The following is a 17,697-nucleotide window of genomic DNA, read 5'->3' on the forward strand; positions in this document are numbered from 1 at the left end:
ATCTGATAATTGTAAGAAGCTCATATTTTGCTCTAAGCGCTTCACTTATGGTAATCAATTTTATATCCCTATTCTGAAATACTTGTTCTCCAAACTGATGTTACGTGATTATGTTGACCTCTTTTGTAAGTAGCTTTGGATAAAAGTGTCTGCTAAACAAATAAATGTAAATGTAATGGGTTAAAGCAAGCATCCCAGTCTCTTTATCTCCATGATCATCTCTGTCTTTATACTAATTTAACCACACTGGTCCTAAAAACAATAATGGTTCAGAGATGTTAGGTTTTGTTTTTAAAGTCTGAAGTATTATGCTGTGGAAAGTAATGAAACTGCAAACAATGTGAGGCCTGGAACAATTTATCAGTGGAATTTTTTTCAATGAAGATGTGTATTCATTGAAATTATCCATCCATCCATCCATCCATCCATCTTCTAACCCGCTGAATCCAAACACAGGGTCACGGGGGTCTGCTGGAGCCAATCCCAGCCAACACAGGGTACAAGGCAGGAAACAATCCTAACTTTGACTTAAAAATATTTAAAGGTAGTAAGAGAAAAAAATTAAGACAGGAGGATCATTTCATGAATCACTAAGTGATACCGAACTAGCAAGATTTTTGGGAGTAAAAATTTACTACAGTAGACCTAAAGGTGAACCATGTTGTTTCTCAGGAGATTACTTGCTGAAACAAATATAGAAAATAGTAAGTCTTTTAAACAAGAATTTTTTGGGATCATTGGTAAAGGACAGCATAGGAAAATGTGACTGTTTTTCATTGTCATCTTCCAAAATAATTTAATAAGTGGTGCAATTCTTTTTACTTATGTAGTCTCACTATACCTTTTAGAAGCTGGTATGTATCTTGAACAAGAATATCCATCCCATGCGCAATATGGGTCTCGTGCTAAACAGCATTCTGCGCAAACTTTTCCATAAATATTACATCTGTGAAGTGAAAGTTGTACCAGTCCATCTCTGGAGCCAATGTATAACTGTTGCTACAAAAAAAGAAAAAAATATATTTTCAATATATTTTACTAAGAAGCCAAAACAGAGAGAAGGAAATCTGTGCCCACCAAATGCACAGTCTGACATCACATTTAGCTTTTTAGAACTGAATTAACATTTTGAATAGTTGCTCAGCTGATTTTTTTAAAATAATTTCTATGACAATTTATAATTAACTACTTGCTTTGTCAGTATATTTTCATTGGCAAAATTGTCCAATGATGACAAAGTTCAGCATTTAACCTTGGCATTTTTTCTAGTATGTATCTGAAATACATTTATAACAATCTCATTCGCCGTCAATATTCTGATGTAATATACAGTACACAAAAATATGCATGTCATGTCTCTAAAAACTCACATAAAACTCATGAACATTGCATTAGTATCTGATAGCAGATGGCTATACTAATGGATGGCAAGAGCATGTCTGCAAACCATAAATGCAACCAAAAGTGTGGATGACCTTTGTCTGAACCACAAGATTGCTAATTATCTTGTCCATGTTAAAGATCAATCTGAAGGACCGATGTAGTAGCCGCTGTTGGCCTCTTGAAACTATCTGTGTATTCTAAATTATGTCTTTTTTTAGAAAGCTTTGATCTGCAGTGCATGCTATTATATTATCAATTAGACACCAAACGTGCTTCTAGGAAGGATGTAGTTAATTATATGGCACAGATTTGCCTTGCTTAGATGGTGACATGTGTTAAAGTTATTTGTCTGAATAAAACCTAATGAGGAAACGGCCCTTCTGCTCTGTGACCATAAGGTAGAACAAGTGTCAAATATCTGTGAAAAAACAAGATGCTCAGCTATTCATTCTATTAATCTAATACACTATTTGTGTGCATTTTATGTCACAGCAATTCTTATTATTTTTAAATAGACTTAAGCCCCCACAACCCTGAATCAGATTGGGTGGGTTTGTCAGTGTTATGGTTTAGTACAGTGTAGGTATTTATAGGTAAAGAAATCATAAAAATATATATTTATTAAAATAAAATTCTTGGTTTTGTTTGAATTTAGTCATTTTTATGACAATTTCATTATCAACATATAATTTTCTATATACTGCATATACTGAAAGTGTTCAATGTGTGTCCTGTTTTGAACCAGTGACTGCACCACTCCCTACAATAAGAAAGATGCTTGAACACAGAGACATAGATGATTTTCTTTGGTTCAGCCAATGAGAGTATTTGTATCTCTGGTCCGTAGTAGGGCTGGGTTCATTCTTAGGTATAGACAGGTTCTACATTTGAAGTTAACCTTGTACAAAAATTGAACTTCTAAACATCAATACATTTATTTAACACAGATACTGTGAGACAAAATTATTTTACATTTTTTAGCTATTTAACTAAATTATTGTATTTCAAAGAGCATATGAGATAGTATATGGTGATGTGTATAAATCTAGAAATTTACCTGTTTAGAAGAAATTTCCATTTTGAAAATAGGAGAAGGTGCCTAAAACAGAAACAATTAAAAACAATATTGAAAAATTATAGTGTAACAGGAAAAAAGTTTTCTCCTTTAGTACATTGAATTTCAACTAATTATATAGTTATCTGAATCTAGTTTTACTCATATAATAATCATCCCACTGAAATACTTTCCCTGTGCAGTATTGCAACTACAGTATATTTTAATGAGTGTCAATAACAGGAGATTCTGCATCGAGAGGAGCCAATTGAGGTGGCTCGGGCATCTGATATAGATGCCTCCCCGTGGAAGTTTTATGGGCAGAGCATGCTGGAAGGAAACCCCGGGAAAAATCCAGGGCTCTCTGGGAGGACTATATCTCCTAGAAGGTCTTGGAATGCCTTGGGATCCCACAGTATGAGTTGGCAAGTGTGGCTGGGGAAAGGGATGTGTGGGCCTCATTGCTAAGACTGTTGCCCCCAAGGTCTTGGATAAGAGGTGGAAAATGAATGAATGAATGAATGAATAACCATAGATGGCTAATAATATAATCAAATGAATGATTCAACTGCAGTTGAAACAAAAAAAGAAACCAGTAGCAAAAAAAATGCAGTTTCATTATTAAATATCTGTATGTGTTTGGCTGCTATGAAATTAAAATACACTATGTATCTTTCAACAAAAAATAAGTACTGTTTTATTGCAGGTATCTGCAACATCAGTCCTAGGGGACGTCGTGATTGAAGGTACATCCCTTGTCAATAACAGATCTTATTTCATTTTCTGACTTGTTAGTGTTTTCATTTTGCCAATCCAGGTCATTCTTATATCTGAGATGTTTTCCTTTCCATGGATATCTACATGATGTATGCCTGAAATTATTTGTTGCATTGCATAAAATTCTTCCGCAGCTTTACTGAAATATACGCTTCTTAGATGAATGAGATATCATTAGAACAATACACATATTTTTTTGAGATTTTTTACACTCTAATGTCTTTAAAAAGATTACAAAAGACACATATTACATACTAGGCTTATATCAATGGAGGTTAATAAACACTTTTAAGAAGGTTAGGCTAATATTTACAATTGATAAATTTCATAATTTCAGTAATTTCACTTTAAAGTAAAATTTTGAGAGGAGCATTAATGCTGAGTTAAGAGAAAAGACTTAGTGAGGAGGCAATAGGTGTTGTGCTGAAGAGAAACAAATAAGTGGTGTAGGCATGTGGAGCAAAAGGTAAGTAGAGAATGATTAGGTGAAAAGGTGCAGCAAGATGTAGGCGGACAGAAAAATGCCCATGTTGTTATGTGATATAAAAAAATGAGTCTCACTGCAGAGGATGTCTGGATTCATGGACAAAGATTTGGGGTGAAACAATCTAATCTGGGTAAACCCAAAAAATGTCTTATAAATTGAGGATAATACAGTACATACTAGTAAATGTTTACCAGCATCATTTTCAATGTCATATTTTTTTTTTTAACATTCTCATAACTTATTTTCATATTGTTGTACACTTCAAAAATAGGCATACGTAGCAACATATATGAGAAGTATAATGCTCATAGTAGTATGCACAGTCCCAACAAAAATGGGAGAACTTTCCCAGCAAACAATATCTAAAGTTTACAGAAAAAGGAAATAGTGTTTCACAATATATTTAAGTTCGCTATTAAACACCTCTGTAGCGAAATTGGCCTGCTGACGATGATCCGCACATTCAATAGTTTGAATATCTCTTTTTTGCATTGATGAAAACAGCATAGATTAAATGAAGGGAAAGCTACTATCAGAAACCAAGAAAGAAAAGACTAAAGAAAGTACTCAGAAAAGAAACTATAATAGATGAAGTAACTAATGAGGTAAATGAGCCTCTGGCTATGTAGGACACAGGTCTAAATACAGTTGATAAGAAAATGCTGAGTCTGAAGAAGGATTTTCGTTGCGTCAGTCTACAAATGTAATTTTATTAAAAAATTTTGCTATTAAAATTAAGCTTTTTTTCCACTAAAGGGATCATGATGCACTTTTCCCACTTATTTCCCAATGTAAGCTTTATTTTGTTTTCTTTTATCTGAACAGAAACACATTTGGATTGTGGTTTTAACTGCTGTACAGAATTTGCATGAGTCGTTGGTGCATCTTCTTAAAGAAATAACACCACACAAACAAAGAAAACTAAAACAGAAAAAACAATAGAAAGCAGACAAAGCAAAACATGCTTAAAATATTGTGGGTTCAGGTTCTTAGAGGGGGTCAGGTGTAAAACATCCATCCATCCATCCATTTTCTAACCTGCTGAATCCGAACACAGGGTCACGGGGGTCTGCTGGAGCCAATCCCAGCCAACACAGGGCACAAGGCAGGAACCAATCCTGGGCAGGGTGCCAACCCACCACAGGACACACACAAACACACCAAGCACACACTAGGGCCAATTTAGAATCGCCAATCCACCTAACCTGCATGTCTTTGGATTGTGGGAGGAAACCCACGCAGACACGGGGAGAACATGCAAACTCCACGCAGGGAGGACCCGGGAAGCGAACCCGGGTCTCCTAACTGCGAGGCATCAGCGCTACCACTGCGCCACTGTGCTGCCCAGGTGTAAAACAACTGCATTAAATTTCATACTTAAAATAAGTAAAAAGTGTTAATGATTCACAGAAGCTTGCTTCTAGAAGGAATACATCTGCTGGAGATGCCAACAGGTGTACCTAATACAGTGGCTGTTGCGTCTATATACTGTCACAGGAAGCTGGGGGACAGACCCAGCTGGGATGCCTGGAAGGACCGGGAGGTGGCGTATATGTCCTCCGGGCCATGAGGTGGCAAACGGCCTGGATCGGAAGAGGACCACGGGAGGACCACGGGAGAGGAGTAAGGAACCCGGGAAACATTCACTTCCGCCACACTCGGGAAGATGGAGGAAGATTTTTCCATGGACGCCCAGAGTGCTTCCGGGTGCAAAAACAGCACTTCCGACACACCAAGAAGTGCTGCCGGAAGAGGATCATTGAGCACCTGGAGCACGTCTGGGTGAACATAAAAGGGGCCGCCTTCCTACAATCAGAGAGCTAGAGTTGGGAGTGGGAGCAGGACGAAGCTCCCGTGGAAAAGGCGGCCCACAGACAGTATAAGAAAGGCCCATATTAGGGGTGATTGGTGCTGGGAGCACTCTGTGTTGTGCGGGACTGTGTTTGGAGAAAATAAACGTGTGCTTTTTATAAAGATGTGATCTCAGTCTGGTGGTGTCCGGGTGTATCTCACAATACATAAAGTTAAAATTAATGATTTCAATTTTAGCAAGCAAATTATGACTAATGTACCAATGTCTTAAAGAAGCAAACTAAGAAGGACTTTTAGATGCAGTTATTGCTGAAGAGCAATGAAGCGGTTTTCATGTATATGTCACACAATACAACAAAGTGGATGTGTTTGCAAAGTTTTAAGGCTTTTTGTACAATGCATGAATGTGGTGTTCCAAAGATCCCCATTGTAAGATGCAAAACAAACAAAGGAATTTAAAAATGTATTCAAAAATCTTCACATTTGAACACAAGTTTATGTGGCAAAATCATTTATAGCAAGATTGCGAAGAAATAATGTTGACCTGAAAAATACCAAACATATCCTTTAAACATGTAAAGCAACAGCTTATGGTGAGAAGAACTTTTGCTTAATTAAGCATTGTTTTGTGGTTTGTGATCTTTTCAATCTGTATAAAACTATTGCATGAAATTGTAGTTGACAAGCTGGTTAGATATACAAACAAAATTAGAGAAATTAGCTTAGACAAAATAGGAAATATCCTTGAGTCAGCAAAATTATTACCTATGAGCCTGGATTTGGCAGAAATGTGGCAAATGATTTTTGTTTAATATATATTGTATAGTATAGAAAGTTGGTAAAAAGTTTAATATAGGTATGCAAAAGGGTTTTGAAACCTAGAAGGGCATCCTATAAGAAAGATAAGTGCACATGTACAGAAGTGATATACTATTAGAAATAACAGTCTGTTGTGTTTCTTAATACATTATGTGGAGTACAGTTCAAACAAAGATGCACTTAACCTGTGCAACACACTTGTAATGCCTCATCTTGAATATTGTAAACAGCGTTTATTTCCATATTATAAAAATAACATATTGGCACTTCACAAAGTCCACAGAACTAGACTTAGTCTACAACTGCAGAATATAATGCAAAATACTTTCTGGCCCAATCCACAATAAATCATGGAATGTCAGTCTGCTTCTTCATTCTAAGTGCAGAAATGTCATCTGATTGAAATGAACTCAACAGAATATAATTGCAGTCTACAATGCCATTTGTGAAACACTTACCCAATGGTGTCATTCAACAAGCTCATTCCAGGGCATGTGTACTAAAATGCTTTGCATTCCAACAGATGGCATATACTATACAATCAACACAATAACATAATACAGGAAAATTTAAAATAGGAAAAAATAATAGGGAATAAAAAGGCATGGTAGACAAGATACTAATCCCATTGGAGTTCATTGATTATCATACAGAGGTAGCTGATGGTATGACTACATCAGCCTTATAAAGAGGGTATGCTGGCCTGAGTTTAACTGTTAATGGAATTTGTTATTTATTTACATGATTTATTCCTGCTACATTTGCTTCAATAATGAATGGATATCATCAGAATGTATAATGGATTTCAATTACATTAGCACTCACTCTGTCATTTTTTTTAATCCCCCAAGGCCCTTAAACCGCAACTGCTTTGTCCTGGGTATGACATTAATCTGCATCCAGTGCTGCAAGCAGGTTCTCCAACTTACAGGGAAAACTAGGGGGCTGGTAGCAGGACTGGCACACCAGACACTCTGAAAAACCTCACACTGTTCCAATGTGGTGCTGAGGCGTCACCTGTTGCACGGCTGCACTCGGGTCCCAATCCAGGTGATTTGTTGTGTGGTGGGTGCAGCAACACATTATCAGTGCATGCTCCCAGCCTTTCTCACTCTGTCTCTCTCTCTATATATATTTTTTCCTATTTACATTTTCCTTTATTAGGTTATAGTGCCAGTTTGTCATTTGGCATTTGGTATGGTATTCTCAACAGCAGTGATAAAGCTGCAATGCTCCATTTATTGGAATGAAAAATTCAATGCATTTTATTACTACATGTGTTAGAAATTATATTGAAATTGATGGCAAGCTACAAATACACAAATACACATATATTCACATCAACAACAACTGAAATGGTAAAATATTTTTGCTTTAAGATGAGAATTTCACCGTTCACGGTAACAGGTATTTGAAAATTAGTTCTTTAGCAAGAACATAGGGGCATAGATTTAAGATGGGTTAAAGTAAATTTCCCAGAAAGTATTTCTTCATGCAGACATTCATAATCTCTAAGCTGGAAGAACCGGGGGATGGAGTGTATCCAGAGCATTACCTCCCCCGGAATGCTAGGTGGCAGTCCCCTTGGGTCGCAGTGGTGCCTCAGACTCCCACAGGGCTCCATGGGAGTTGGAGTTTGGTGCAGCCCTGTTGGGTTCCGTGGATGCAGCCAGCGGGTGCTGCAGCTGCTGCTGAGCCTTTAATTGCAGCACTTCAGCCACACTCGGCAGTGCTGCCAGATTTAGGTCAATGAGCACCTGGAGCACTTCTGAGTGCTTTATAAAAGGAGCCAGCAGCACCTACTTGGGGAACCAGAGTCAGAAGGAGGGAGACGAATCTTGCCAAGAGGAGTGGAAGAAAAGAAAGAAGAAAAGAGAGGAAGAAGAGAAGTGTGCTCTAGGTTTGTGGCTGCGCTGTACATGTGGGAAACAGGGGAAGGCGTTTCCCACAAGAAAAAATAAAAAATAAAACCTCAACTTGTGTCCCACGTCTGTCTGTGTTGGGTTTGGGAGATGGTGCGACCCCTGGTGCTCCACAGTAGATACATGGAGTTACTAAGTAGCATAGACGATACTAATACTTCTGTTTTAGAATAGTATTATTTTAGGGGACATCGATCTCGACTTGATGATTTTTGCAAATGTTAGGTGAGTATACTGGACAGAATAACCCTATTCCTGACAAAAGCTTTCTTAATTTACTTGAGGTAATATTTGCACATGGTTATGCTTTTTTCATGTATGCTAAAAACTAATATTTCTTAAATGTCCAGGATACTCCTAGCATTTTAACTTAAAAGGCAGAGTCACATCCAGAAACAAAATGTATATTTAAAAAAAAATCATGCATGTATCCAATGACACATGTAATTCAGGTGTATTTGTGAAGAGCATGACAAAGGCACCAAGAAAGCACGATGCCTGAGGTAAAAGTGGCCTTAGTGATATCTGGTAGCGTATGCAGCTTCCCTTGTCACTGCTGGAAAAAGAAAAGAATCATGTGCATTGCCTCATCTGAAGTAAGCAGCAAAAACGACCTGTGGTTGATTCATAATGGTCATAGTCTTGAAGCTGTCTTGATAGTAAGATCTTGTTTGATCAACTAATTTCTCAACAACACAAGTTTAGAGTATTTTTTTTCTACTATCTGGTGCAATTTCAATAACTTTATCTGCTAAATTATAGGCAGAAGCAAAGTTGTGGCATATGGCACCATACTGTATTACTCTTTCATAGCCTTTAGGTATTAATTGGGATTTTACTACTTTTACTACCTTGTCACATGTCATCCCATTATTAGGTGAAGTTTAGAATAGTCTACATCTGTAATTTTCTGGGTAATGCAGTAAAAGCACTCTATTAATACCAAGTCCCCTTATTAGCATTAATAAAGAAAAAGTAGTTAATTGAATATTTTAGCCATATGTTAAATGACAGAGTTACACTTGTAGGGCAAGGAGAAAAATCAAATAAAAGTAGAACAGCATCTACAACAGTTTTTGAGTACAGTAGTGTTACTTCAGTTGCGAAGTTAGCAAATAGCTAGCTGCCTGCAAGTCCCTACAGCCCCTTACAAATGAAATGTTACACTGCCATCTACTGGGCATCATTATTAATAAAGGAAGATTCTAAAATGAAACTCTTGCTGTTACAAGTTATTTTTTTTGAGGCAAAGTGAGGTGCCTTATTGTCCCTAAATGATAAATTATCTGTCTCAGTGCTGGTCAGCGAATTCCTTTTCATGTTTATTGTGACAACTTTGCTTTGATGTGCACTAGCAATATATACAAGTTCACTTTTTTCTTAAATAATTTCTTATATGTAAAGTGCACAACAACAGTTGTGGTTGAGGTTTTTGAGTGAATTTGTAATATCATAGGAAAAGAAAGAAATTCTTTTTAAAACATTAATTTTACAAATAATATTTTAAAAAACATTCATTTTAAAAGACATTATAGAGTAAATCGGGTGACAAAAAAGAAGCAAAGGAAGAAAATCTGTAAAGTATCAAAATAAATGGCTTATGCATGCACACTAGAAATGTAAAAGTTTAAATTCCTACATTTTTTTTGGTGGATTCATTTTGAGAAATATGATGTTTGTTAATACAGCATGATAGGCTATGACTCATTGTGGTATATAATTTCTTGCACATGCTGCATTAAATTCTGACATTTGAGTGCTCTTTCTGTATAACTTGAAAGTCAGTGATCTTGTTAACAGGAAAAGGGGTCTTTATGCGTCAGTTTCACCGAAAAGTGCACCAGCATAAAAGTATATTGGCACAGTGACAATTTAACAGAATCAGCCCTCCTTAGTTATAGATGGATTGCAACACAGATGGAATGCACAGCAAAAACCCCAGGAGACATAACAAGAATCTAGAAAATACCTAAAGACTTTCTCTGTGCTTTTAGTTAGCATGCCTGGAGGGAAGATGAGCAAATGAACTCTTTGGTCCAGATGAGGTTTATTTTTTATCCCGATTAAGTATTGATTTTTTTCTCTTCTCTGACTATATTTTTTGCCTCAGTATAACTAAGTAATTTAAAACTGATATTTGTATTATATTTTTGGACATTTCATGTAATCATATTTTATGTGCCTTCTCCATTATGAAGAGTAACACTGCATAGTATTAATTCTAGTATTAATTCTTTTTAAGAAATCTATCTATCTATCTATCTATCTATCTATCTATCTATCTATCTATCTATCTATCTATCTATCTATCTATCAGCAATGCTTTTTGGGACTGTCAACTGAAATACTAATAACAATTCATTTTAGAGTCAAAGAGCTTTCTGTCATAAAAAAGAATTAACCAATAGATGGTGACTGATGTAACACTCTTCTTAATTCCTGTTTATAGGAATTAAAGGAAGTCCGGTTTTAATGACACATACTGTAACTAAAGTGATCTCACATGTTGTATTAGAAGTAGATAAAAGGAAAGCAGTTAATTTTATACCTCCTCTGAAATACCCTTTGGCAAGTTTGTATCTCTTGATACAGGAGAAGATAATCTGGATTCTTTTTTTGCAACATTAGTTCTTAGTATCTTCGACATTTTTGATCCTCAAATTGTTTGTTCATCAACATTTTAGTTTTTTCAATATAAGAAAAAAAAAATCCTGTTGTAACTGTCAAATGAGTTCTCATCCCGTTGATGACCTTTTGTTTTAAGTGTAAAGCTCATTAATAGGTCTATTCTGCCAGTGTCCTTCAAGAGCCTCTACTGTTTAATCATCTGAAATAAATTAGTTGTGAGTGATGCTTCTTTCATCCTGGACAAACTTTATGATAAAATGTGTTTTAATAATATTTTTTGGCTTACCGCAAACACTTGGAGTTCCTCAAGTACAACTTCCTCTGTGACCAAGTTCTCTTTTGTTACACTCACTACCTTCAGAACAGTGCCCACATCTGTAAAATAAAGAATGCTGTATTCTTAGTTTCCAGTTAAAAGTATTACCACACATTTGGCATATACACATGTCGGCAAAAGCATAATTATGTGCATAATTTGCTAAATCTAGGAACTGATAACCAGTCCTATAGATTCTCTTTTAATGGATGGATCTAATAACTTGAAATACAATTTTCTTTGCCTGAGCACTGAGTAAAGCTTAAATCATTAGACTTTTACAGTATATGTGAATATTAATGAAAAATGTACTGTGTCTTGAGATTAGTAGTTTACAAATGAATTATAATATTAGTATTCCAGTCTCAAAGTAAAAACAAAATAATTACATTACAAATTTCACTTAGAAATGGTACTGCAAGAGAATCTGGAAGCTGCTTGATTCCTTTTAAAGAAACTATTCCAATGCTCGGATTACTACAGTAAGATCTTGAAGCACCCTCTGCTGGTAAGAACATTATTCACTGTTACTCCTTTGACCCTCGTATTATAAAATAGATATTTCAGTAGTAGTAACAGTAGTACTAGTAATTATATTGTCATGTGTGCTGAGTACAGTGAAATTCTTAATTACAAACATCATATCAAAACACCCCTGTACCATAATTAGCAAAATTATGTTTACAAGCGTCAAAAATGTAACAGTAAAAATAGGGATTCTCATACTTTACTACTTTCACATGAAATGTGTATTTTATATATTTTGTGATCTCACTTTGGTCTTCCATATTGTCATTTTAAAATTAGAAACTCAGCTATTCAGTTAAAATAAATAATGCATGAATTGACTTACAAAACAGGCTGTCCTACTGAACAATATTATAACATGTACAGTATCTATTGTGCTGTTGTCTGCATTACTTATTGTTTGCTTAACATTAGAACAAAATTTAAATCTTTTTACCTGGTTACACAGGTAGTGACTAAACAATTGTGTCATTTTAACACACACACTCATCCATTGTCTAAACCTTCTTAATACAATATAGCGTCTCAGTTTAAACCTAAGATGTGAAACCAGTCTGTCACAAACACGCCAAAATTCACTTGTACTGGGAAAGTGGCCAATTGCCAATTAATCTTATATGTAAATTTTTGACATGTGGAAGAAAACAAGTTTCTGTAAACATGCAGAGAATATTCAAAGTTCTCACAGTCACTTTTCACTGTACCACCAGTCTGTTCTATATTGGTATAAACACTATTTTAAATTATTTAGGCAAGATGTTAACAAATGTAGAGCAAATGATGAGCAATATTGCATGCCTTTTTATCAAGGCACCAGAGAGTGGGGATATGTCTGGAATGCACTTAAGAATATTATTGTGTTCTATACAGTACATATGACAAAACTAACTACTTCTACTACTGCTACTACTACTACCAAGTTTCTCTATAAGCACTGACTTTTCAAGATAATATTGTGAAAAGACTGGTCAAGCTAAATATATGCTAGACCAATGTAGCAAAGTTTCAACAATAGAAATGTTATCATTCTTCTTGTTTAGTTTATAAAAGCCATGTGCTTTTGCAAAAATAAACACCTTTAACATTTCAATTAGACAAGGATATTTGTTTGCATATATTAAAGCATAAAAGAAAGATTTTTTAACCTTTTCATTACTTTAAATAACTGACATGTGTTTCATCTTACTAATAAACAATTCTTTTAATGAAGTAATTACATCTATTGCGGTGGGTTGGCACCCTGCCCAGGATTGGTTCCTGCCTTGTGCCCTGTGTTGGCTGGGATTGGCTCCAGCAGACCCCCGTGACCCTGTATTCGGATTCAGCGGGTTAGAAAATGGATGGATGGAATTACATCTATCTATCTATCTATCTATCTATCTATCTATCTATCTATCTATCTATCTATCTATCTATCTATCTATCTATCTATCTACAGCATATAAAATCCACCCTGAGTGACAGACTCACTCACACACAATCACTCAATCACTCATCAACCAAAAAAACATTATTTCCCATGTAGTTTAAAAGTTGACATTTGGCAGGATGGTACGTCTAAGAACTGCTTAGAATGGATATTTTGAGAAATAAATATTTAGGGGTAACTCCCCCCAGTAGAAAAAAACAACAAAATCTCAAAAATGCTTTGATAGATTTAATTGCAATATGGTGACATTATAGAAAAAAGATATTTAGCCGGCAAAAGTTTTTTATTTGTTGATCAGTTTTTTATTTGTCAATATGTAATAATATTATGCTAACTCACACGCTTTGTGTTGAGAATAAGCTTTATGCAAATGATGAACGATGTAGAAGTGACTAATGGGCTAGGCAAAATGCACTACTAATCAATACAGTGGGTGGATGACTGAAAATCAGGACAGTGCCCTGGACCAGGAAAAAGAGACATGATCACGTTGATAAATAGAAAGAGAAAGTTCAGTGAAGCTCAAGGAAGATGCAAAGCTCAATTGTTAGCAAGCTGTGTTTTTTGCTGTTGACTACAAACACTCTTAGATGCATACCAGCTCTCATCTTGGTTATCTGTTTCATTCTGTCGATCTCCAGCCACTGAAAACTACATGGAGTGTCACCCCCTCTCATCTCCCCACTCTTCAATTGATGTGCTGCAAACACCAAGAGAGACCTTGCCCCACCACCCGACCCTTCGATTATGGTGCTTACATAACACAATTCCCTCAACAATGGTCTTAGATTATGCTACTTAAATTCCTAATGGGGAAACCACATTGTGTTGCAACCCTCAAAGCTACTGCTGCACGCGCTATGCACCTCACGTTAATACACCAGTGCTTTGTATATATATTCCCATCTACAGACTTTAAAGGGGAACCACATACAACTGACATAGTATACAAAAAGAATTACTGTACTTGATTAAAGGATGAAAACTGAAAACATCTAATAATATTAATATACATATACAAATTTCACATTATTTCTACTTATTAAACATTTCAGTTCAAAAGAATACACTTTCCTGTAAAATTGTGTTTTTCAATGATCCATCAACAAAAGCCAAGTCCCAAGGAAAGCAGGAAAAATCAAGAATTGATCTATGGCAGGAATATTTCACTCATGAACATGTTCAAGAGTAAGTATGTCCAGAGATCTAATAATATTATTATTACTTATTATTTGACTGATGCTTTTATCCAAGGTGATGTACAACATTTGAAATTGGTTACATTTATTTTGTTTCTCCAATTGGAGCAAAGGCAGTTGAGGTGACAGTGTCAGTAGCAGAACTTTAATTGGGTTTGAATTGTAAAGCCTTAACCACTACACGGCACTGCTCGCCAATAATATTAGCTCTTGATAAAAAAAAAAAAAAATCCAAATATTTTATACGGAAAAGTACTTTGCTACATAGTACGTCTGATATATCTGATTAACTGATGGCACTATAACTAAAGCCCACTGTCTTACGGAATTTCCTGGACAAAGCCAGGTAGCTTCATCTTTTGGCTGCTCTCATTAGGGGTTGCCACAGCGGATCATCTTCTTCCAGATCTTTCTGTCCTCTGTATCTTGCTCTGTTACACCCATCACCTGCATGTCCTCTCTCATCACATCCATAAAGCTTTGCTTAGGCCTTCCTGTTTTCCTCTTCCCTGGCAGCTCTATCCTTAGCATCCATCTCCCAATATACTCAGCATCTCTCCTCCATCTCCCCAAATCAACGCAATCTTGCCTCTCTGACTTTGTCTCCCAACCATCCAACTTAAGCTGACCCTCTAATGTACTCATTTCTAATCCAATCCATCCTTGCCACACCCAATACAAATCTCTGTCTCCTGCTTTCTGGTCAGTGCCACCTTTTCCAATCCATATAACATAGCTAGTCTCACTACCGTCCTGTAGATCTTCCCTTTCACTCTTACTGATACATAGCTAGCTTTTTTTTATTAATAAAATGGTCACATTAGTCAAAAAATGTAAAAATTAAAAAAAAAAAAATGTAAACAAAGAAAAAAAAACACAAAATGTAACTTTCACTACCAAAGGTTTTTCTGTACCTCTAAATCAACCCCCAAAGAAACAATGTACTCTTTTTAGTATTGCGAGAAGTTAGGTAAAAATATATATATATATTTTTTACTGTACACTCAAACATAATTTTTTAGATGGCTAAAAGGCAAAAGTATAAAATTCCAACTTTTGTTTGGGAATATTTCAATGTATATAAGCATTAACATTTTACTATGATATATTGTTTAGTCCAGAAAATTTCAGATTAGATGAATCGATTGAAATAAATTCAAGTAGTACAGAATAAAGTTCTATATACTGTATCTATCTATTTAGACTCTTCTCAACAGATTGCTTGTACTCTGCACAAAGTAAAGGCACGAAATACATCGGTAAAATGTTTGCATTTCACAGAGGAACTGATTTTAAACACACCCACAATAACCCACAATAATAATTTTAATTTCTATACCCAAATACTTACAGTATAAAGGATACTGTATATGTTTATGAAAAAATTGCATAGTTGATAAATAATCTCATAAAAAATACACTGTACAATTAGACTCATATTCACCATAAAAGTAACTTTCAACTGTATTTTTCCAGATGCAGTTTGATCCCTTCCTCTGATTATACATAAATATATTATATACAATATATACAATATACTAAACAACACTTACCTGTTCCCAAAAACATAACATTGTACTGCCCATCTTCTGCTCCAACTCGGTCCACAACAATTTGTGTAAACTTGTAGTCTACATTAGTTCTTGCAAACACAGGCTCTCCTCCCATTGGATAAACAGGTTTATACATCATTGGATGGTATTTTATAAAAGTGATAACATCGTCTGGAAAATCTTTAGTTGTCTTGATAAGTGGGTCATAGGTTCGGCTGGGACACTAAAATACAATGAAATAATTGATGTATTCAACACTTAGATTAACAATTTCTAATATCAATAAGAGAAAAAATAAAACACTCATAACGTATTAGAAAGTGAGTCAAACACACAGTTTAATGATCTTAGGTACAAAAGTAGAGAATATGTGCTGTAATGTCCTAACTATTGCACAAGAAAAGAGACTCATTTATTATGTAAGTCCAAGCAGACATGTGAAACACATTCTAGAAAAGCAATGTTTCCCTCTAGTGGCAGCTTAGAATAAAGGCACCAATAAACTGCACACTGAACATCATGACCAGTTTCATTGGCACTGTTGTATTTTTGTGCATTATTGCTTTGATTCTATATATATATTTGTAAATTAGCCTGAGGTGTAAAACTATTTAATATGATCAAATGCTTTATATGTATAAAAAAAATGCAATTTATTTACATGGCTTCCACAAAGGAAGTCTATTGGTACTGTTATATAAAAATATTAAATATTTTGTAATTAATTAAGCTTTTCAACCTAACATAATATAAAAATTTTGCCTGCCTACAACTTAAACTATCTTGTTAACCTTTTATCATAATAATAGTAAAAAGGTATGTATACCAGAGGTTCACGGTCTGCCACTTACCCTAAACTGAATGAATGGTAATAAATGACTAAGAAAAGTATGCCAGAATGTGACATTTTTTCAAGAAAGTATATGTAATTTACAAATACTCAATGTGTTATGTTGGTCACACAACTATATTTTATGCAATCTATTAAAATATCAATGAGACAAACATTAATATATATGTAGGGCATCCATACAAAATGAACTGGGAGCAAAATCCTTAGAATACCGAATGCTCTTTTAATTTGTTCATAAATTATTTCTCCTGAGTTGTACCTAGTAGTACAGCAAACATTCAAAACACAATTGGGGAGGCTAATCCTATTAAATTCATTGTAATGGAGAGATTGGATGCAATAATTATTTTAAAAAACAAAACACAACCAAAGAAAGTTCTATCTCAGCATCTTTCTACCAGACATCTAATAAAATTCACCCAAAATCCTGAGATACTTTTGTTAGCCCATAGAGCTCTCAGAGCACACACTTATATTCTTCCTCTGTTATTTTCTTCATCAACTGTTGTGAGTCGCAATTTGGACCAGCAGGAAACAAATCAGGATTGCAGTATGCTAATGGTACGCGTGTCCTCGAGTACAGATTATTGCAATTTGGAAACAGTTAAAGACAAAGAATGAATCAGTGTTTTCCCCATTAATGGGTCTTTTGTGATTAATTTGTTAATTATGCTCTTCCTGATAGGCACCATGGTGACACATTAGTTAGCATCACTGCAGTGTTAGGAGACTACTTTTCTGACCTAGAACTGCACAACAATGTCATTAAATGTGTTTTGTCTTTACCTTTTTTCGTTGTCATTGTAAATTCTGATTATCTGTTACAGCTTTAGTAGGTGGCATTGTGGAGCAAAGGCAGTGCTGCTGTCTCACAGTAAGAAGACCTGGGTTTGCATCCCAGGTCCTAACTGCATCGAGTTTGCATGTTCTCTTCATA

General features: G+C 35.3%; 1 protein-coding gene across 2 annotated transcripts in view; it reads right to left on the minus strand.

Annotated features, from left to right (window-relative positions):
- The window catches only part of sema3d (sema domain, immunoglobulin domain (Ig), short basic domain, secreted, (semaphorin) 3D), a 197,243-nt gene that overhangs the window by 30,393 nt on the left and 149,153 nt on the right, over positions 1-17,697 (minus strand). For both annotated transcript variants that reach the window (XM_039761472.1, XM_039761471.1), the window contains exons 12-15: positions 15,908-16,130; positions 11,169-11,257; positions 2,441-2,482; positions 842-999 (exon numbers count right to left, since the gene is read on the minus strand). In XM_039761472.1, the coding sequence (XP_039617406.1) occupies positions 842-999; positions 2,441-2,482; positions 11,169-11,257; positions 15,908-16,130 (512 nt within the window). The remainder of the gene's footprint in view (positions 1-841; positions 1,000-2,440; positions 2,483-11,168; positions 11,258-15,907; positions 16,131-17,697) is intronic.

This window comes from Polypterus senegalus, chromosome 8, assembly GCF_016835505.1.
Source record: "Polypterus senegalus isolate Bchr_013 chromosome 8, ASM1683550v1, whole genome shotgun sequence".
Classification (NCBI taxonomy): Eukaryota; Metazoa; Chordata; class Cladistia; order Polypteriformes; family Polypteridae; genus Polypterus; species Polypterus senegalus.